We start from the raw sequence: 24,106 nt of genomic DNA, 5'->3' as shown, positions 1-24,106 counted from the left end.
TCTGAGGAACATCTCTAGGGTACATCTACAGAATCTAGGACAATAATATTTCAAATATTATGATACCACCACAGGTATCACTGTGGAGGTAACTTGCTGTATGGCCACTGAAATTCTGAAATAAACTTTTTTGTGTATTAGGAAGCAGGGCATATAGTGATTGATACTGTGTTGGCAAAAGAGCCACCTTTTACAAGCTCTATTTTAATTTCATACATACTGCACCAGCATCAAATTTATCTTCTATGTGCCAAAAAAAAGCTCATAACCAATTTCTCTTTTTTTCCTGCATAAATTACAAGAAGGGGAAGCTTTCAGTAACTGTGAATTTCCCCATCTTCATAAAGTTATTCATACTAGATATTTCAGCTTTTAAACCATGCAGGCAATATTGTGGTCTATGCCTATGACATATAAACTACACCTGCTGGACAATTCAACAATAAGTATATGTTCTATGACATTAAATGACTAAGGAGACTTAAAAGACAAGTAGAAAGTCTTCCCACTTAAGAAAACCCCAATCTTTCTTTCTCAGCAACATTCTTCTTATGAGAAGATGACAGTACTGGTGATTCTTTTGCCATTATTATTCCTTACAGACTAAAACATACAAATATACACCAAAGTATCAATGCCTGGAAAGGGGCCAGTACTCCTTTAAAAATTCCTAAAAACTGTCTTCAAATTAGGTAAGAGGTAACAACCATATATTATCTACCTCAAAGATCCAGTGATGAATGCAGCAGAAAGCATTTGAGGTTTCCCAGAAAAAAAAAAAATTGGCATTGCATGGCTGGAATCAAAAACTAAACTGATTTCCTAGAATTCCTTTCTACCAAATGGATAGGGTTTTCAAGGTAGATTTTTGCTCCTTACCATTACAGGAGAATGATCATTCCCTCATTGCTTCTTTCCTTCACACTAGTAATAGTCTATCTAATATTATATTCAGTATACAGCAACTCAGTCATCACTTGTCTTTTTCACTGTTACATTCTTTCATTTTAAACACCTGACCTATTTGACAGGTTAATTCTTTTTTTTCTCAGGCACAACATACTCAATGAAGAAAACCTTTGTGTCTTAGAAGTTTGAAGAGACTGTTTCAGATTGATACATACTCAAGTATAATGTAGTCTCTACAACCTCAAAATTGCCATTACAGAAGTGTCAATGGCTTTCAAGACCTGTAGAACTGAATACACACTTGCTCGAGACAATTTTGGATCAATCTGAATATGACAGTGAAAAGAAGACCTCCCTGCCTACTTAAGAGGTATCAACATCCCATTACTGGTCACAAAATTGCAATAAATGCCATTTATTGTGTATGTAATAATTTTTCATTAAAAATATATATATACACCTTAACAACAAATTTTATACTTTATATATTACCTGAGAAATAATTTTGGGGGAGAAGTGCTACAATCACTACTATGAAAAAATTGGAAGAGAAAAACATTAGCTATTAACTCATAGCTAAATAGTATGATATTAAAAAGAAAAACCAAACTTCTCCAAAGCAGACAATTAAAAAACAAATGCTTGAGTCCACAGTGCATTCATAAATTCTGACATTAAAATAGTGTACCTTTAAACAGTATTTATTCAAGAGCAAGAGTATATTCTGTGACTTAAATACTCTATCTTACAGAATTAGGATGCATAATATTTTTCCTTTCGTGTTTTTTTTTAACCAAACTTATTTTGTTCATGCAGCAACACCATTTTACTGAGCAATTTCAGGGTCCTTCTTCTGCAGATATCCAAGCTTTTCTTGAAATCTTAATTTTATAGCTTTGCAAATAAGCATGCATGAGGAGAATTTAAACTTTGAACTCAGCAACCTCAGTTAAAATGTTTTAATGGAAAAAGAAATATTTAATGTGACAAAACACACAACGCAAATAAGTAGGCAAAGGGCTTAAAATATGAAACAGAAAATAGCAGAATTTTTTAAAAGCAGCAACACTTTAATTTTGTGTGATACTTATAAACACATTCTTGTTGAAATTACTGATTATCACTTACACAAACGTAATGACATCATTACTTTTGGATCACAGATATTTTAAAATATGCTAAAACCTTTGAGGTTTTTAAATACTTTGGTTGGTTGCTTAAATGAAATTTTATGCCAAATGATATATTTGAAGATTCAGAGTTTATCATACTGTTTGTGTGCTGGAATGTCATGCAATTAATAAGATTTCTATCTTGACTACTGAAACTTGGAATACTAAAATATGTGCAGTGCTTCAGGTGATAGAAAATTACTATTACCATTGGGATCATAGGTAATTTAAGGGTAGTTGTATCAACTCCTGTGAATATTTAGATGTTATTGTATAGAAATTGCTATTATAAGGGGTACACAATTTTTTTCCCATTGAACGCTTCCCTATTTCCAGTATAGATATGCTGCCCTAAAAAGCATAGAAGATAACAGAACTATAGAATCATTTAGGTTCGAAAAGAACTTTAAACCTGAGTCCAATTGAAACCTATAACTGAGAAGTCCACTGCTAAACAATTAATGTAAGATTAATCCTCTTCGGCCAAATAATTTCAGAAGGTAAGTCCTTACAAGGACTTAATGAGCTTTAAACACAGATTTTTGCTAATTAAGCTTAATTTTCTTGACACTCTGTGTAGACATGCCTTCAGGGAATAAACTGGTCTCTGATTTAAGTCTCCAAAAGCAAATGTATGATTGCAGGAAACGTAAAACAGCAACATGAAAAAAAAAACCTGTAAACCATATTCTTTGGCTTGTAATATCAATATAATCTATGAAATATTTTTTAAAAATCACTCACATTCATTAATTTTTACTGAAGAGTTGCCATAACTGAACTACACAATTCAGATATACTGTGATCCTAGAATAGTAATCATACATGGCCTAAAGATTTGGAAAATTATTGAATAGTTACAAAGGAGACTATTTTCCCAAAGACTGATTAATATGTTTTGCATATTAATAAGTTTTAATTTCAATTCTTAGGTACTGTGAAACATTAAGGTTCACAGTACCTAAACATTGCTTAAGTAACAAACAAGAAATCAAAAACTCTGTTGGAAGGACAAAGATTTAATTACCTCTAGGGCAGGGACTTTCACACACATATAAATGACATATATAGTATCTGTGTTACAACACTCATTTCCAGTTTATAAACTATGAAAGTTGTTGTAGAATTCCATTTTTACTGATTCATAGTTTGCACCTTCATGTTATTTACTGTCAAGTACTTCTAATAAATTTTTTGGGGGCAGTAGAGGGGAAGTGGAAGTTTCCTAGATCCAACACTTTCAACCATGCAGTCTTCTCTGCAATGTCTTTTTCACTTCATTGAAAGAAATGGCAGTTGGGTAAAACCACCTAATTCTTCAAAATAGGAGGAAGAACCTCTTAAGAGGGACACATTTAACTTGATTCAACAAAATCATCAGGTCCAGTTTGACAAGATGCAAAAATGTTCACACAGCACCATATCAGGTAAAATTTCAAGCCAACACTCATGAAGAATGTCCCAGAATCATTGCATTCAAAACCCTCACTTAATGCCTTTTTGCTGTCACTGAAAGACTAATATTTAAAAGGGCACATTACTAAAGGCAAACAGATTGAAATAAATAATATTTCACCTTATGAAATCCAGCTTATTATATAAATTGATTAAGATACTGTTTTCCCCGTACCTAGCCAAAGAACAGCAAACATACCCTCAGGCAGGAAGCTTAATGATTTTAAGATCAGAATGTATGCTGAAATACTACCATAAAAAGAGCAAAAGGCAGAACACCTGGTGTCAAAACAAGTCATTTACTAGAAAGAAACCATAAATTACCCCAGTTCAGAAAGGCTCTTGTAAAATCAGTCTTGTCATGTGTAGACTATCATTATGTATCTGTCACACTGATGATGTCTACACTGAATAAGCCCAAAAATTTGCTCCATAAATCTAAATTTTGATTGACTTCATACTGACCACGAACTCAGACATAGGTATCACTAAGTTAGGTTGGACATGGGTAACTAGTATGAGATGAAGAAGTGAAGATCACATGATTCCAAAAAGAGTTCTTAGATTAACTGTCTTCATGCATTGGTGATTAGCAGAATAAGTTAGAATTTTTTTTATGTCGAGGTTCTGTACAAGGATTCATACATAAATAGATATCTGTAACAAAAATTACCAGACAGTCTGTCAGAAATATATGGTGTAGAAGCACAGAGTATATTGTTACAAAGCTATTACTCTTGCATATATACCAGAAACCAAAGGAAGAAGCCAAGGAAGTGGCTTGGTAATAAAACTATATCTAGATGTCAAGATTTGCTGATGCCAGCTGTACAAAGTCTATTAAAAATGCAACAATTAAACTGCTAAGAAGCAATTACCACAACAGGGGAGGAAAATGCCACTGCTCTTGAGGTCAAAGATGTAACACTACAAAATCAGTACCTCACTAGAAAGAATACAAAGTTTCTTACTCCCATACAGTTAATGAACAATGATTACCCTTCTGGCTGCTCTGTGCTCAACATAATCACCTAATATGCACAGGCACTTTTCATATTTGTGTTGATCTTCACACTTACAGGAAAAGCAAAGTTGAAAATAACCAGGGATAAACTCTTGAGACACAAGGATGTGTGGATGGGAGAATGAGTGCAAACAAGAAAAAAATTATACACAGAAAGCTAATTAAATAATACAAGATAAAACAAGAAAACAGTCAGTGGAGATGTGGTGAAACCAGAAGATAAACTAAAACATTCTTGCCGCCTCCACAGAAATGACACAGATAAGCGTTGGACTAAACACTCTGATGTCATGGAGGAGGTCATTCACTTCCTTTGTAACGATATTTGACACATTAAAACTAAAGGAAAATTAAACACATTCAGGTCATCAGAACGAACAACTGGTTTCAACTGGACTTTAACTGTGAATTGCATATAAATACACTCGTTTTTTCCCTTTCTTTCTGTGTATGTACATGAAGTGCCTCACATCTTACCCAATAATCATTATTTACTTTATCAGTATTTTTTTCAGTTTACAATAAATTCAAGGAAAAAAGGCACCAACCTGATGACACGGTCTTGTTCAAAAAGCAAATTTTTTCTGACTGCCATTGTGTTCAGTACAAAAAGAGTGAAAATAAACCCTGAATGTTCCTTCTTTTTCTTAAGTATATAAGACTTTCTCTTTCATACCCCACAATTAGCTATTAAAAAAAGCTCTGCAATGCAGCAGCACTGTAATTTAGAATTTTTCAAGTGGCAGTGTTTTTAAAGAGAGCTAATATTACTAGGGGGAAAATACAGTAATAATAAACTACTCAATTTTTATACATCCATCAGCCCCAAAGCAATTTCACAACCGAGGTCACTGCTGTTATCTCCAGTTTGCACACATGAAGCTGGACAGAAGGCAACTAGCTCTGCACAGCCTGGAGGGACACACTCACAGGCCACACAGAGCAAACAGCAGATTCCACATTCTCTAGTAACTTCAGACTGGAATAACTACTAAACGGTTATGAAACACCAGGTAAGTACTCAACACAAAACCAACCACAAATGGTTAGAACAAAAAATTATGTCATCAACAGATGAATTCTGGGAAAGACAGATGCACCAGATAATGTTACTACTTGCTACAGTAGTCTTTCTAAAATGCTTGTCCCCATTTTTCTTACAAACCCCCTTTAAGTATTAAAAGGTTGCAGCAAGGTCTCCCTTGAGCCCTCTCCAGGTTAAGCAATCCCTGACTTTCAGTGTTATCACATCACCATCTTTGCAGTATTCACAGCCTACAAAAGTTGTACAGATACAGCTTGAGGGAAGGAAACAGAAATACCTAAATCTCAAGTCCCAACATGTACCAATTTATTTACAAAGTAATTACATACTAAAAGTCTAAGCATCCTCAGATATTTTCCAAAGGACTATGCTCAATGGGGTCGCTCCAATGTAAATCAGGATTTCTAATGATTTATTATTATTAAACACATGAAAATCAGAAACACATTAATAAAAAGTCAAGCTCTTGACTCTTCTTCAATCAAATAAATGTGATTATAAAGCCATTTTGTTGAAGGATAAGACATCTAACATTTATTAAATACTCAATAAATCTAGGTCAGAATAATGCAGCAATCAAAACATGTAGCTGAAGAGTGATCTTAGTGATCTTAGTGAAGAGTGATCTTAGTGGAAATTTCCCACCAAGCCTTGGACTACATACCCTGTCTATGTATAATTTTGTACCTCCTATATTTATGTTGTAATATAAACATAACCTGTGTTTATATAAAGGTAGTTTTCATATGATATGAATATATTTGTATAATTTCTTTCTCCAACAGATATGCACACCTTTTCCTCATCACTTCAATACACAGTGATTTTGAAATTGCACCCTTTGAGGTTGCATAACTTTGCCATACAAATTAATTTCCCTGGCTTATTTCTTTTTGCATGTGTTCCAAATGTTTTCAATTCTTCAGTATCTTCAGCTAAGCAGCTCTAAAATTATGAAAGTAATTGACCGATATGCTGAATGGTTCTGTATAACAATAGGAGACCTTTACAGTTGCATCAAGAAAGCCTTTGCTTTCACCAGTCACACTCCATTTTTATTAACTATGCTCTCTACTTCCTACCTCAAGATCTCCTTAACTATTTTCATGTTTGCATGATCCCTGGACGTACTTTCAGTTACAAATTTTAATTAGATGGTGTTTGTTCACCTCATTCAAGTAATTCATTTTATTGAAAACTTATATTACTTTCTGCAGATTCACTCAAGTAAATTTTCCCACACATCACTCACTCCTGTTATGCAAAAGAAAAAGGAAAGAAAATAAAATGTATCTGTCATATTATCTGTGTCAAATAAGAAGATGAATATAGTCAAAGTGTACGTACACAGGGGGTACACTTCTGCAACCAGAGGTCTGTCTAAATCTCTTGCAAAAAGAATTTTGTATTTTAGAATGGAATTTTGTTTTGCTTGCAATGGAATCAGCTGCAATTACATATTTTAAAGAGTTTTGACCTGAACATCATTGTTACTTGTGAGAAAATGTATAGTCCCATAAATATATTTTTGGTAAAGTGTTTTTATACAGTGAAATCTAAATAATGCTAAGTTCACTCACTTAATCATGTTTCTGTCCATGTCAGTGCTATAAATCATACACATAATCTTATCCTGGCTGACACCTATGACATGGCTGCAGTCCAAAGCACTAGTGACTAGCAGAAGGCAGCTATGATACTTACATTGGTAAGGTGAATGACTCCCTTTGAAGTTACAGAACAGCCCATGAAACCAACATACTGCAGCTCAGGGCAATGTTCAGCAAAAGCTTTCACCGACTGATCTGTCACCTACAGAAAAGATAAATAGGTAACAGTTGAAAAGGTGATATAACCACATACTTAACACCGCTTAAGAAATTTCTACACAACATCGGCTCATTTAGACCATTAGTATTATTATAACCATTACCATTATTTCTTTAAAGAGTTTGAGAGAGATTATTGGGTTTGCACAGTAATGCATGGACATGTATACGTGAAAATTAGGAAGAAAAAATATTTCTGGCAGAAGGCAGAGAAAAAAGAAACACAAGACAGGAGATGATAGCCACAAATTCAGATCTTACTGTCATCCTATTTATGTGCAAATAACCCAAGAGACTATTCACTATTTTCATAAATTATATACAAAAATGAAAATATAACAAATTAGTTATTGTCATCCCGTAGACTCATACCATACCCATCATTGACTTTGCAAAGAATTTGAATTGTGTGCTACCTTGAATTTATATGCCTTGTCTTATATTTCTTTGTAACTGAAACACAGCAACTGAAGACTTCAACTTAAAAGTAGTACTACATCTGTTTCTCACATGAGACTAGGTAATCTCATGGCAATATAGCATTGTGTCAGTTGTCAGACAAATGGAGATGTTATCTAGTTTATTATTGAGATTTATTTATTTATACAACTATTTTTCATCTACAATTATGTTTGTTTTGTAAAATTTAGTAACTATAAAACACAATCTATTGTGTAAATGCATTGCTTTGTAAGTAGACTAAATGATCAAAAGCAACTTTGTGAAGAATGTAATACTGACATAAGTACACTTAAAAGGACATCTACATACATTCATTTAAATAAGTAAGGTTTGTTTTCTTTTTGTTTTCTTTTTTTCTTTTTCTTCTGAGAAGTACATATTCCCAGTGCAAACAGCAGTAATGAAAAACCATATACTGACTGTGGGAAAAAGCCTGTATTTTCCAGCTACATGGCTCAGGAATGTCTCACTGTGTCTGGAATTCTAACTCCTGAATGCTGAGAGCATTCAGAATTTCTATGGATGCCTTCCTGTTCCCACAGAACCAAAAAAGCAAAACAAGTTTTGAAAGATGTAGTGCACAGCTGAGCCTCAGGTGAATTCATATAGGAACACTATTCCTGCTGTGCTTTGGATCACCATCACCCAGAGCTCCAAATTGCCCAAGATGTCACAATCCTGCACCCTGGCAGCATTTGGTGACCTTGGTGAGGACTCTGGCAGAAAAACTTTTGAAAAGATAACCCAGAGATATGGGTTTATAGGCCCATTACCTCATAAAAGCTGTATTGCTTTAGGGTTACTGAAAATTGTTAGAGACCTAGTGCAGGGTTACTGAAAATTGTTAGAGACCGCAAAGAAACAATTTCTCAGTGAGCAGAGATTTTTACTGCTGCACATCTGCCAAATAAAAGTAAAAGGCAAGCCTCTTAGATTGTGCATTTAGAACCCAATTAGACTGAAAACAGGCCAAAAGGAAAGGAAAAAGCATTAGCTGAACAGATTCAATCTCAAACTGGGTAGTGATTATGGGGTTATCTGCAGAGACCCATGTCTCAGGTCTGCCTGCTTGAACAAAAGCAAACCACTATGGCAAGAAATTTCTTCTCTGATTTGATGACACAGCGTTACATTTTCACTTTTGCCCACTCCTCTCAACTAAGGACAGCCAATCAACTATTTCTTTTTTGAGATATTGATTACCAAGAACCTGTGACAAATACTATCACAAGTCAAAGGCTTAGAAATTTACTCATGATGCTACCACGACCAAACCAGGGCTGCAGAAAAAAAAAGTCTATCTCCTAAAGAAAATAAATTAAAACCTCTGATTCAGCTAATAATCTTAGAGAAGGACTCTATTACAACCTTAGTCTACCCTCCCTACAGAAGATTCAAGTGTAATTCTCTGTTGCAGACAGCTTTGTCCTACCTATCACGAAAATGTAGTAATGAAAAATCAGTAGCATAAATGCCTAATATCACAAATTCATTACAGAGCTTAAACCTTCAATCTACAAACAATTTCTTATTAATAGCTAACATTTAGATGCATGAAGACTTTGAAAAATGACATTTTGAATGCAAATAATAAAATTATTATGTCTTAAAATATCTACTTTCCATACTACAGTGTTTTGTGTAATCTAAACAAAACCTGTGGAAAAATAGTTCTAATAAAATTAATAGCAGTAGATTGTGACCATTAATACTAAACAGTTTACAGATCAGCAGTGAACCTTCTCAGTGCTTTTTAAATATGCAGCATTCTTTTTAATCAGAAAAAGATTATTCATTACCTCTGTATGTCTCATGATTTTACAGTCAAAGGAGTGTGATATAACCTGATTATGCCTTGCAATTACTGTGGTAGTTCAGACACATATTTTGCTACTGCAAACAACTTGTTCTTAAATCTTGACTTATAAATTAAAAAAAGCAGTGTTTCTGTCATTTGTTGTCAGACAATAAAACTCCATCATCTGGAGGAAATTACTTCAACTTTTATTGGGAAACACTGTAAAAATTGTTTCAATCAACTGTACCTTCCTATGAGCATCCTTTGTTATACCAGTATCTAGGAATTAATTACTTCTTTTTCAGATCCTATGTCATTTATAGAAATTGATTTTTTTTTTAACAACATGCTTCCCATTCAGATAGCCTGTAAGTAAGACCACTTGATATTCCGTTTGGTTAAACACTTTAAATACGACTCCACTTTCCTATGATTGAATTAGCTGGGAAACAATATACATATATGTACCTCTATATTTACACACACACACTTGCAATTTCATTAAAATGGCTTATCCTAAGATGAATGTAAGAAGACTATGCATGGAAACATCAGATCACAATACCTGTAATTCTAAACATTTGCTAAAAGGTTAAAAGGTAAAATTTATATTACACCTTTTTGTTCTTCTTTTTTTGCAGGGTTTGGGGAAAAGAAGAATGTGTAGTGATTTGGAATTTATTTAAAACTTATGTATAAACTGGTAGTTAAATAAAATTACTTAGTTTTCATTTAGAACAACAGACAACTCAATCCTATCAGTCCTTATTTATGTATGGCTCAAAACCATAATGATACAATGTTGGCATGCTTAAGTTTGGTTGGTTTTGGTTTTTTTTTTCATTAGATCTATTTGCATTAAGGAAAACAAAAAGTAGGTAAAGTTCAGCCATATCTGAAAAGGTGATCAGACATTGGGATGGGCTTCCCAGGAAGGTGATGGAGTCCCTTTTCTAAAAGGTGTTTAAAGGACGACTGGACATGGCAGTCAGTGCTGACTGACAAAATGTTTGATCAGAGCTTGGACTTAGCTACCCCAGAAGGTTTTCCAGCCCAACTCATTCTGTGATCTGTGATACAGAAGCAACAAAGTTAAAGGACACTTCTAAGACTGGAAACATCTCTTCTTCTGCTTAACTAGGCTTTCTTCTTATTCACCATCTGCAGCATCCAGCACCAACAGTTTCTATACAGACTTAAAGTTCTGTACTAACTCCAATATGCAGCCTGGGTCACTGTTTCTATCAGAAGTAGGTTCCAGAAATAGCAACCTCTTTTACCATATGAGTGTGTTTTATACTTGTAAGAGATCATCTATTCAGCAGAATGAAAGAAAAATAAGTGAGTGATGAGCAAAGACAAAAAAAGCATGGAAAATTAGCAGTGATATGTATGCAATGATTATGCACCTTAACACTGCCTCTTGTTATGCAATATGTAGTTGTATGCTAAATCTTCACTACTCAGGAGATAGAACAGGTGCATAAAATGTGTATTATAAATATGGCTTCTGTGAACTAACAAATTTTTAAACAACTGACATTCTGATCTATTATACAAACAGATTAGACTAGCATAATCTAAAACTAGATTACCATAAAAAAACCCTGAAGTTTTACAGAAATGACCCTTGTCAACAAAGACAGAGATTCACACACAATTCTATTACAGATCACAGTACTGTTCTTCCAAGAATCTTTAGTAATTGGATTGTCTAGTCGACCTTCACTGACTTTCATTCATCGTGTCTTGCTTCATGTTAGACTTGCTTTGAAAAAGTAATATAAGATGATGAGGAGAGATTTATAAGTTATGCACTAAAGCATTGTGAATGGGAAATACGCTGGTCTGGAACTAATGGCACAGATTTTGCTCCTATCAAAAAGATCTATGATAAGTGAGATATGATTTAATCATTTTCTTTTTATGTATTGCAGCCTATTATATATGAATTCCAGTTCTGCATTGTTTTACAGAAATTCAATATCTTGCCTACTCTGAATTAGATTTTTTAGTATTAGTTTATTTTACATTCTATTCAATAAATGAAAGTGCAAAAGGGAAAAAACAGAGATGATAATTCAAAAAGAAAGACTGAGGTGCAACAATAACAGCCACTCAAATTCCAACTAAAAAGCCTCACATTAATGAACACCTATAGAACCTAAAACAGAAGCAACCGCAAAAAAAATACAGGAATATAAAAATCAACTGGCACAGAAGGAATACCCTGTTCTCTTATTTAAACAGGTGCACTACTTACTGTCTGTAAGTAATATGCAATATACATAAATAAAAGTTGCAAAAATATTCCTCAGAAGAAAGAATTTTGCTAGAGTAAAAATACACTATCATGTAAATAGAGACGAGTAATGAAGCTAAGTATTCACTACCCAAGGATATACTAATGGTAGAATAAACCCCTTTTCTCCCAATCCTTACTCCATAAATTTTTTCTACATTTTGGTTGGAAGCCAGCTTAAGCAAACTTTATTTGAAGTTTGAAAAGAAAGAAAAAAAAAAAAAAGAAAGAAAAAGAAGAGCCAAAAAAAGAAAAAGAGCCAAAGAAAGAAAAAAAGAGCCAGGAAGAGCTTACTAAAATTCAGTTCTATGTCTGAAAAGAGATTAAGTTTGCAAAAATCTCTCCTGCCAATTCAGTCCTCAAACTTTCCTGCCTTACCTCTGCATTGTCATCTGCTATGCACTGAGGCCCATATGCCACCCACTCTGAAGCCTGCCCCGCATGAAGCAGATGGCTACACCATCCAAGACAGTGTTTAAGGTCTCAAACACTCAATGTGAATTTCCGTGGCCTGTCTCTGGGAAATCATTGTGTGCCACAACCTACAATGATGTGCAGTTACCTGGTATAGTTTTTGGTTTAACTCTTTTTTACCAAGACTTCCAGAATACATCAATTTCAAAAGATTCAGGCAAACCACACAAAGCAAAAGCATTTACAAGGGACTAATTTAGATCACAGGTAAATTCGACTAAACTCGCAACTATGCAATACATACAAAAAAATAAATATAAAGCAAAAAGATTGCTGATATACAAAAATGTCTATATGCTGTAAACTGAGGCATTCAGGTTACCACTGTTCTACTAGCAGGAAAGAACTGGATATCATTACATGAACATCTTTAAAAAAATCCCAGTAACGAAGCAGCTTTGATAAAAGATGCTTTACAACATGTGTGTGTTTACATAGGTACTTCGTACTTAGCTTAAAATTTGCCTTACTATCTCTAAATTTATCAGATGATGCCTCTTTCCCACAAAGGGAAAGATTACTTTGCCTCTCTTTTGACTAACACTTTCAAAACTATGTTTTAGGGTAAAAAGTGGTCAAAAGGAGGGTAAAAAGAAAGATCAAAGTATTAAAGTAGAACACTATTAAATTTTACACAGCTAAATTAAAGCATATAGTTAAAAATATTTAAGATTATATTTATCTTCCTAGTCCTGAGAGTAGGAAATTATAAGTAAATTCCATTATAATTTAACCACATTTAAATTTAAGTAAAAATTCCATTTCATTTTTAAATTACTTTCTACAGGAAGATGCAATACTTTAAGTATTTACTAAGAGATTTAGTCCTAAGAATCCATCAAACAAACCAGGGCACTCATTAGAATCAGTTCCTAACAATATTTTAATAATATAATTTCTTAGACATAAATAATATTATTAAATTAACCATAAATATAAACCCAACTCATTTTAAATTATTGGTAATTCAGCACAAACTTATCTTAGAAATACAGACAAATAAAGACAGCTATATACAAATACAGGGCTCTTTTGCCATATCTCCCTCAGAAAACAACAGGCAGAAATTGTGGAAAATGAAGTTTATGTTCCGAAGATTTATTAAAATTTAAACTAGAAAGGACTTTTCCTATTCAAGAGGACTGATACACTGCTTGCTTTCCCCAAGCATCAACTTAAATTATATTTGTCATAAAAGCTGTGACAAAGTAATTATTATTGGCAAACATGCATTTAATTCATGACCCCATATTGCAATTACAGAACACTGACAAAAATAAGGCATGGATAATCTGTCATCACACTCAAGTTCTTCGGACACCCAAATTTCATTAGTGAACAGCAGAAGGCAAGGCTCATCTTAACTGACTGCCAGAATGTACTTCTTCACCTTCAGTAAACTCAACAATTTGCTAAATCAAAACAGAAATTCAACAACTTCCAGCTTTAAGCACCAGTAGTACTACCAATTTCTATGAGCACTCAAAAGCAAAATATAAATATTTCTATTCCTGCATATTTGAAGGAAACTAACTGAAAAGGAAATTATGTCCATTTTTCAACATATACTTGTAATGATTCAGTTAGATCTTCAATCTTCTCACAATCTTGATTTATAACTTTGAGAGGTTCCTTTTCATTAGAAAAAAGATCTTTTTACACAACAAATGTATAGTCTTTCATAAAATAAAATATTGCATTATTAACTGAAAGGGATTCATTAATCCATCACATAAGTGAATTTTTACAAACAAGTTAAAACCAAATTTCTTTGTAAGTAAACTTAAGTTTTAGATGTCCTGTGCACCCCTGCTACCTCAGACCTCATGAGAATATATACTCGCTCTGAGGCATTTTGTAACAACTCACTACCCAGCTTCACATTTGACAGGAGGGGAAGAGTGAAGAGAATGGAATTGCTGTCCTTGCCCTCATCCTTATGCATCACTCCAGGAGTAAGTATCACTAATCTGCCCATGATACAAGAGGAGAAGACTGATCCTTACACTAGAGTGTAAGGACTGAAGAGTTGTAAGGAGTATTTTACGTTACGTTTACCAGCTGGCCTCACCACCTACATAATGGTAACATCAACTAATTTAAAACACCTTAAGTACGAAAACAATCCCAAAATTTTGCAGTATACCCAATTCAATACTCATAATTTTATAAGGCACCTTTTTAGAATGCATCTGGATTTACAGAGTTTCTCCCTGGTTTCTAAGAGGACTGAACAGCCGGCTATCAAGACCAGTGTTCTTGTTTTATCTTGGTAATAGTGAAAGGGTATACATATCATTCCTAATTACTCCAACGTGATTTTCAGATAGAGAACTCTATGTACCCCTGTTAAAGGCCACACAAAATACTCCTCCCATTTCTGTGATTAAAAGTATCAGTATCACTTTTTAATCTTATTAAAACCCCAGTTTATTCAACAGCTTTACTGTTCGCCCTAACAGAATAATCTCATTACCACCTCAAATATTTTTAAAAGAAAGTAATTTTTATTTTTGCTTCCTCTGTGCAATTTGAACTTATACACTCCCATTAAATTAATTTACTCAGGCAAATACATCTGTTTACCACAACTTCAAGGCTTTTAAAGTTGCTGGAAATTTATTTTACAGTACACATTCATGTAACAAGTGTTTTATGCTCATACTGTTTCCCTTCTAAAATGGCCTCACAAGATCACAGTTAATGTTCATAAATAGGAGGAGGTCATGGTAATGAAAACTATTAAATACTATTATGTCTGCATCCTTTTGGTTAACTCCAAGATCATTCAGTGAAAAAAAACATTTCATTTGCCTCGTTACTCTGATGACCTTCTGAAGGCCTCCTACATACTTAAATAAACCCTATAATTTTCCTGGTCAAGAACCTGAAAAATTCATGTCCCTTTCATTAAAAACACAATCACCTCCTTAGCAGAAGTTTGGTTTGTCATCACATCTCTCTCATGGGTAAAACTTATCTCTCATCCTTGTAGTGTTTTTATTTCATATGAAAAACTTAAATACCAACTTAGGCAACATTCTCACTGCTATCATACAATACCAACTCAAAAAACAATTGCTTCTGACAAATTCTTATACATTAAAGCTTTTGTTCATTACGAAGAAACACAGCAGTATGAAGTACTGTAACTCCCTCTTTACTCAAACTATATGCATCACTGTGGTGTGGTATGCTACAGGGATAAATATTTTTCACATAGTTCACTAGGTATAAGTTTCCTCAGTGAAATAACTTGTTAAACAAAGTGATTAAAAAATATCACTTTATTTAACATTTTGTTAAAAGTGTTAAAATGATGCAAGCCAAAACACTAATATAAGAGTGATGTATCTATAACCAGATTCCTTCATCTATCCAATATAATCATATTCCTATATGCAATTCATTAAAGTTTGTGACATCTGCATAACAGTAATATATATATGGTAAAAGAGCCACTGTAACCTGAGGCTAACACACAGACAGCAAATACCTGGTACTTAAGCCTACAAAACCACCATAAATTTTAAGAGTAAAAATAGGTTTGATGCGTTGGCATCAAATGTTTATTTTAGGAATTAATAAATACAACTGAAAATCTACTCTCATCATAAAATAGTTTGTGCTGGAAGGAACCTCTAAGATTACCTACAACTCTCATGCCATGAGCAGGGACACCCTGTCCTAGTTCAGGCAGAAAAGTGTCCCAAGCAACCTGACGCTGAACACTTCCGGAGATGGAAGATCCACAACTTCTCCAGCCAGCTGTTGCCAGTGACTCACCACCCTAACAGTTCAGAATTTCTTCCTAAATTGCCATCAAAACCTACTCTCAAGTTTGAGTCCCTTCCCTTTTGCCAAATCACACTATGCTCTTGTGAACAGTCTCTCTCCATCTTTTCTTAGAGCTCTGTTCAGTACTGGAAGGCCACAATTAGGTCACGCTAAAGCCTTCTCTTCATTAGCCCAAACAATCCCATTCTCTGAGCCTTCCCTCACAGCAGAGGTGCTCCATCCCCCTGATCACCTTGGTGCCTCCTCTGGCCTCTCTGCAGCAGCTCCATGTCCTTCCTGTGCCGGGACCCTGGGGCTGGAGGCAGCTCTGCAGGTGGGGTCTCAGCAGAGCGGGGCAGAGGGGCAGAATCCCCTCCCTGCCCTGCTGCCCAGGGGCTCTGGGTGCAGCCCAGGACACACTTGGCTCTCTGGGCTGGCAGTGCCCATGGCTGGCTCATGTCCAGCTCTCACCCACAGCACCCCCAGGCCCTTCTGGGCAGGGCTGCTCTCCATCTGGTCATGCCCAGCCTGGGCTGGCACCAGGGATTGCCCTGACCCAGGGGCAGCACCTGAGCTTGGCCTTGTTGAACCTCATGGGATTCCCATGGGCCACTGCTCGAGCTTGTCCAGGTCCCTCTGGATGGCATCTGTCCCTCAGGAGAGTCAGCTGCACCACTCAGCTTGGTGTCATCTGCAAACTTATTGACTGTGCATTCAATCCCTTCAAGGTGTCATTGATGAAGATACTAAATAACACTGGTCCCTGTACCCTGTCCCCTGCGAGACATGTCTTGTCACAGATGACCATTAGGACTCTAAGCCATTCATCACTACCCCCTGTATGAGACATCCAGCCAGTTCCTTACCCCTTTAACAGCCCACTCATCAAATCCATCTGTCTGAATTTGAACAGAGAAGCATGTTTTAGCGGAATTGCGTCAAAGTCTTTACAGAAGTCCAGATAAATGACATCTGTAACTCCTCCCCTGTCCAACCATGTAGTCACTTCAACACAGAAGGCCACCAGGTTGGTTATTTTAAAACAACGTGACCATTTCCTCTTATAAAGTTAAGACACTTGCAACATTCAGTAGAACTAGAGAGTTACAAAATCTTATTCAAATCTCTTCTCCAGAGTTTCATGGCTACCATGTAATTGTAATAAGCGAGGAAACCCTTGTAGCCGTTGAAAATATAAGGAAATACATACATACAGTTCATCTAAGCTGATGCATACACAGTACACTCTATATCACAACCCACAGTGAAGATATCTTCACAACTGCATCTGGTTTTTGAACAACTAACCATGTTTGTTTTTCAGGTTTCACACTAGCCATACACAATGGAAATACAGTATGACATCATGAAGCTAATATAATCAGCTGCAATATTTACCAAAGTTTGCCACCAGCAGTTATCTAGACTGCTACTGCAGAAACTGAAAGTTGGCAAAAACACGAAAAAGCTGCCATACAATCTAGCTTCTAGATATCCCCATCCTATGGCATCCCACAATTTACAGATTCATCTCCTCTTCCTCTTTCATAAGCATAGAAGGACAAGACTTCCCCAAATTTCTCACTACAGGCCACAGGTAACAAATTTTGCCTGCCACAAGCACCAACAGAAATTTCATAGAGGGAACTGTTCAGTTATGATTATGTGGACTCCAGTTGAATCATATGGTCACCATTTATTACAAATCATAAGAAAAATGCACATGTAAAGGCAGAGGGAAGGAAAAAGTCTTAAGTTGCTTATGGTCTTCAAACTGAACCACAGGATTAAGAAGGTTTTTGATCATCAACAGGTCTCTCATGTCACACAGGAAATAGGAGAAGAAATAAAACAATGTCATTTCCTGCATATTGTAATAAATAGAAGTTAACATGAAGACAGAAGAACTATGACTACAACTGCATAGGTCTAAGAAAATAATATCATAATTATAAAGTTTCTTATCTTTCAATAACTGAAAAATTTATTATATAATTTACATAAAATGTATATATTATTACTGAAAAATACTACAATAATAAAAAAAAAATCTAAACCCCAGCATTTTGAAGCTCACAAAAAAATAAAAATCATTTAATGCATCCATTCACAAGATGCCACAAGAACTTTTTGAAATAGTTATATCTTGCTCAAAAAACTTTGCATATTAGTCTTCCTGGATACTACGCATTATTTAATATGAGTCATTATTTTTAAAACAAATGAGCAAACAAATCACAAAATATCACTCAAATTTATGATACAAATACTGTTACTGGCTGACACTATTTCAATCTGTCTCTTAAGGACAATAGAGAATTTAGCAAATTGAACCGGCCCTGCAGTTTGCCTCTTGATATTGTAAGCTGTTAAAACAAAATTACATTCTCACTATGAAAAGTCCCTCTAAAAACAAAAAAGTCAGGAAAAAAGATTTCTAACAATATAGGTTAATGGAGATGGTACTATACTATTATTACTGGCTAACAGACAAGCTATTAGGTATTAAGTATCCATGTTTATTCATCCTGTTGCAAGTACTAGAAGTCATTAGGTATCATTAATGAAAAATATGTAATATTCCATACTATTCTAGCAGACAAAACAGATAAAAGTCAGAGTTCAAATCCTAACTGGAGGAGACTGTTTTATTAAACACCATTCAAAAGAATCACAATTTCAGATACCCTTGGGAAGTGTAATCAGTGTACAATCAGTGAAAATGAGAAATACTGCACAGAAGTGGAAATTGTTTTGATTCGATTTACATATGGTCTTAACAAAACAGACATCACACTAAACAGAAATTCTTGATAATAAGAAACAATATGAAGAGGGCTTTTTCTTAACAAATTTTTAAACTTAGTGAACTGCATGCATTACCAATAAACCTCTGTTACATTAGTCTGATCAAGCAGAACACAGACATACTCTATCAATCTGATGCAGAATCAGCTTTAAGGCATGAATTAGTTAAAAACCTGAAATGCATGAGATATGATGAAAAGATAGATAGGAAGAGGATGTGATTTAATATAGTTCTCTGGTTTACACTTGTATGAAATACAATTGTTTACATGCTTTCTGATCTAGTCAGCACTGCAGCCAGTGGACATTCCGGACTTTTCAGCATAAGCACTATTGGAACAGACTGGACATCAAGATTCTCTTCACAGCAGCTTCAGAGTCTTGTCCCTACATTTACAAATTGGTACAGAGTTCTACATAAAATTTTATGGTAGAAGTAAACATGTTACATCCTGTGAGAATTATTACATAAATGGGACTGGCCGACAATGAAAAGTTGCAGGAAAATTAGTCATTAAAATGGTAATCTTCTGCATTCACTACTGTGATTGACTACTTCATTACAATCACAGTTTGATATCAGCCATAACTGGTAGGAGCAACCTCCAAACACAGCAACAATAAAGAAAAAAAACCATAAAGCTGCTAAAATAGGATTTTAATATGCATGTATGCAAAGACTCAGGTCCAAGACACACACTGGTTAAAAAAAAGTTGATATTTCATAGATAAATACAGACATTCTTGCAAATACTTTAACGGAAATTTACTTTATAGATTTTTGGCAAATAATCATCTTTAGCCCAGAAAAAAGCAAACCAAGTGGAAGTCCTGTACAGTCCTTGTACATCTTTCTTTGTTTAGCTGCTAATGATACACTACTATGCCTAGTGACAAAAATTTAAACCATGAGGATAGAAATTAAGGTAGATTTTTTCTTAATTATTGCACCAAAAAACACCAAAAAGAATCCCCTAAACTAAACAAAACACCTGCAACTTTTGCTTTGTCCTAACCACAATAGCAAGGAAAATCAATTACATCCAGAAGGCATTAAAGAGAAGGTGTTTATAGCTGGTAACAGACTATATAGTCAAATTATTCATGACAAACATTTCTATGAGTTGCTTTTTTTAACAGACCTCTTAGCAAGTAGATTGTCAGAACACAAAGGAAGACGGATCTTTTTGTTGTGCTTTATTTTATCTCATAATATGTATAGCAATCTCGATTTTTTTTTATTTTCTGAATGGGCATCCAGGGAAGTTCTTGGTATTACTTGGTAAGAAAACCATATCTGTTACTATACCTGGCTGTCATCATTTACATTGCTAGTTTTGCTCTACTAAAGTCTGAAGAGGCTGCCTGAAGGCAAAAAAAAAAAAACCACGAGAACACAACAAGAAGAACAAATAAAGTACAGTCAGGGAGGTACTTAAACATATTAATGACATCCATTTGCCTTTTTGTCATCTGGATTAAGCAATTTTATAATTCCAAGGCCAAAGACTAAAATAGGAAGACAAATCATCCCATAAGGGCCCTCACTGACACAGAAGAAAACTAAAGAAGTCAGAATCTACAGCTTCAGTATGTGCACACAGATAGAGAAACTAGAAATGCAGCATGTTCTCTCTGCAATCATTTCAAGGCATAACTTAAAACAAGGCCAGGAAATCATGGCTGAGATATTACAAATAGTATCAGAAGCAACCAGGCAACAAGAACACGAATGTGAATATGAGTTAGATGTGATATTTTATATCCTTACATGTTGTCCAAAGGCATACCTGCTCAGATTACATCAATCTTTCAGTGCATCTATGCATTTCAGAACAGCACGTTGCTAATGAGAAATCCAAGTGGGACTGCTGTGTTAGTTATGATTGGAAGCAGGCGACAATCCTGATTAACCCCAGTGCAGAACCCAGTGGCGGCCAGGCTTGTGTGAAGCCCTGCCTCCTCTATGGTAATGGCAGGACCAGCACAAGAGGGTGTAGAAGTTTATTAATTTAGATTTAAGAATAGAAAAATGATCACCTGCTTGCTCTTCCCAGAGCTTGGCACATTCAGTAAGCAAAGATTATTATAACTCTTGCAAATCTCTAGGTCACTGTGGAAAACGAAAGGAAAAAAAAACCAAACCAACCCAAAAACTAAGCAGCAAGCAAGTGGGTAAAAAGACCAAAAAAAATAAACAAAAAAAAAATTCAGCTTTGCTTAAATATGTCTTGGTTTAAACAGGCAGCTAAACATCACACAGACACTCACTGAATCCTTCACACTGTGGGGCTGGGGACAGAATCAGAATGGCCAAAGTGAGAAACTTGTGAGCTAAGTAAAGAAAGTTTAGATAAGATTTTAAAAAAAATTAAAAAATAAAAATCAAAACCAGGAAGAAAAAGTTTGCAAAGAAACCCAAACCTGTTGCTCACAACTACACCAGCGAGTCACACTGGCCGTCTGGCCAACCACCTTCACCCATCTGAGTTTCCTTGCTGCACATGATGCCCTCGGGCCTGGAACTTCCCTTTGGTCAGTTGGGGTCACCTTTCCCAGCTGTGTCCCCCAACTCCTTGTGCACCCCAGCCTTCCACTGGTGGAGTGAGAAGCAGAAAAAGGCTTGGCCCAGTGCAAGCCCTGCCCAGCAACAACAAAAACATTCCTGTGTTACCAACACCATCTGCAACACAAAACCAAACACAGCCCCATGCCAGGTACTGCGAATTTCACTCTAACCTAGACAAAATTAGTACACAGCATTATCACAATCTCTCATTTTGGTTTAAGAAATCCAAAGTTTTAAAAAAAACAGAAAATCTAACTAAACAAACCCCAAGACCACCCTAAAACCAACACAACTCTACACAAATAAACCCAATTGTGAATAGATACATAATACCCCAGACATATTAAGTAAATTTTTTGAGTCCAGGCTGTTGGTAAGATTTTTTATTTTTTTTTTCCTGATAGTTCTAATTTTTCCCAATGTAACACCCTTCACCTCACCCTTCTATGATGGCAAAATATGACAATTACAAACAGAAAGAAAATGTTTTATACCAGAGCGTTGAAACAAGTTATATAAATCAATAAGGGAAGATGAGTCATTACTTTACTGAAAAACACACAAACTACTGCCTGACTTTTAAACCTTCTGAGAATTCCTTCACAAATCAACTGCAATTTTGTGGAAACAGCAAACTATACAATATCCAATGCTCTGCATAATCAATGTATCTTCAACACTTCCAGCTTCTGGCAAAGCAATCAATTAGGTGAGCTCTCAAATTAATGTCAATAGTGCCCAAGTATACTGTTTAATGACTTCCAGTTGTACTGCATCAGCAATTTTTATTTTCTTTTTGTTGGGGGACAGCGGACAGAGACAGAAACTGCAAGAATTAAGTCCTCTCTACACACAAGTGGAAAAAAACCAGAAGAAAAATTGTGTTACTCCTATTCCTAATGTAATATCTGGAGAGGTGTCAGAAATGCATTTTTGTTTCTTGTCTTTCTCCATCCCCAACTCACTCTCCCATCCTCATAACCTCCACAGAACAAGCAGAATATAAGTAAGGCCTCAGGCTTCTTTGGACTTTCCTTGGCAGCCTCTTTCTTCAGAAACAAACACAATGACCAGCCGGACAATGATAATATTAATCTCCTACCTTGCTTCTTTATCCTTGGATAGTTAGACCCTTAGCTGTCTTTGTCTCATTACCTTGAAATGAGATCCTTGCAGAGCCAATGTTCGGCTATCATTAACTCAATCCCGCTTCTCCTGACCTCCTTAGTATAAATTATTCCAACAATTACCAGAATATATTTTTAAGGAAAGAAAAAGGATGCAGAAGTAAATGAAAAACCTGAAGCACACATTTATCTGAAGTAGGCCATGGTCTACTTAGCATTTGTAATTTTTATGACTTTTTGGAGGAGTTTTCATGGATGGAGAAGCTACAACATCAACTATTTATGTGACTAATGCTTTTCATGGAAAATCAACAAAAAATTATTAAACTGAGGAAGATTGAAATCAATATAGGAATTTAAGGGCAGGAAAGTAAAAACAGCTATAATGGAGATAGCAAAGAACTAGACTGAAAGGATAATAGTTGAGCTGCAGACTGAACAGTTAAACAGATTTTGTATAACAGTCTTTAAACAGGTATTACACAGTTATATCAAGAAGGATATGAAGTGCCCAAAAAGCAGAACTAACTTTACTGGTGAATTTAGGAAATAAAATCAACACAGATGATAATAACTGGCCTATAATGTATATAGGTAAAGTCTTCTAGAAGAGAGAAGGAACACAATTCCACAATGAATTCAGTAAAAACATGTACAAGCTCTTGGCAATTCTGTTCACTCATCATTGCACCAGACAAACTTAGAAAAGGGGCACCAAAATCATGGAATTGAAGCAAATGAGAGCTCAGCATTTAATCAAAGGTCTGATCTCTCACCTGAGATACACCAGGAGGCAAAAAAATAAGGAAAAACTATCACTTTAAGAATAATTATAACTACAACTCTTGTGTGGCAAGACTTATAACAAAGATTTTAAATTCGAATGAAGTTTCAAATTTCACAGCAATCCAACTTCCTAGTATTAAAGGTATAAGAAATCTATTTACTAGATTGGAACAGATACAAGCACTCTAAATCATGAGATTAGCTATGGAAGCAAGTCTTGAGACTTCCTGACACAATGAATCTCTCTTCCATATATGCCTTACACTAGTTAGAATAATTAGCTAAGTCTTGTAGATTTTAGAAACACCAAGGTTTAATGAGAAAAACATAACTGTAGTCATGGCTGCAGCTAATTTGCTTAGTAGTTTTTACTTCTCTTAATGACTTTACTTCACTCTTCTTAATGACTTAAACTGTCAAATATTCCTCTAGGTCACAATTAGAAATCCAATGAGAAAGTAGACTAGTGTCAAATGCAAAAGTAAACTCAACAAACAAACAAACCAAAACCAAATCACACAAAAAACCTACAAAACCAACTGCACCCACTAGGCTGGGACTCTCATGTG

General features: G+C 35.1%; 1 protein-coding gene across 1 annotated transcript in view; it reads right to left on the bottom strand.

Annotated features, from left to right (window-relative positions):
• The window catches only part of FBXL17 (F-box and leucine rich repeat protein 17), a 275,571-nt gene that overhangs the window by 182,058 nt on the left and 69,407 nt on the right, over positions 1-24,106 (bottom strand). Inside the window, exon 5 of the mRNA XM_064736156.1 lies at positions 7,310-7,417. Coding sequence (XP_064592226.1) covers positions 7,310-7,417 — 108 coding nt within the window. The remainder of the gene's footprint in view (positions 1-7,309; positions 7,418-24,106) is intronic.

Source organism: Zonotrichia leucophrys, chromosome Z (genome assembly GCF_028769735.1).
Source record: "Zonotrichia leucophrys gambelii isolate GWCS_2022_RI chromosome Z, RI_Zleu_2.0, whole genome shotgun sequence".
Taxonomy (NCBI): domain Eukaryota; kingdom Metazoa; phylum Chordata; class Aves; order Passeriformes; family Passerellidae; genus Zonotrichia; species Zonotrichia leucophrys.
This window is presented reverse-complemented; position numbering and strand designations above follow the sequence as displayed.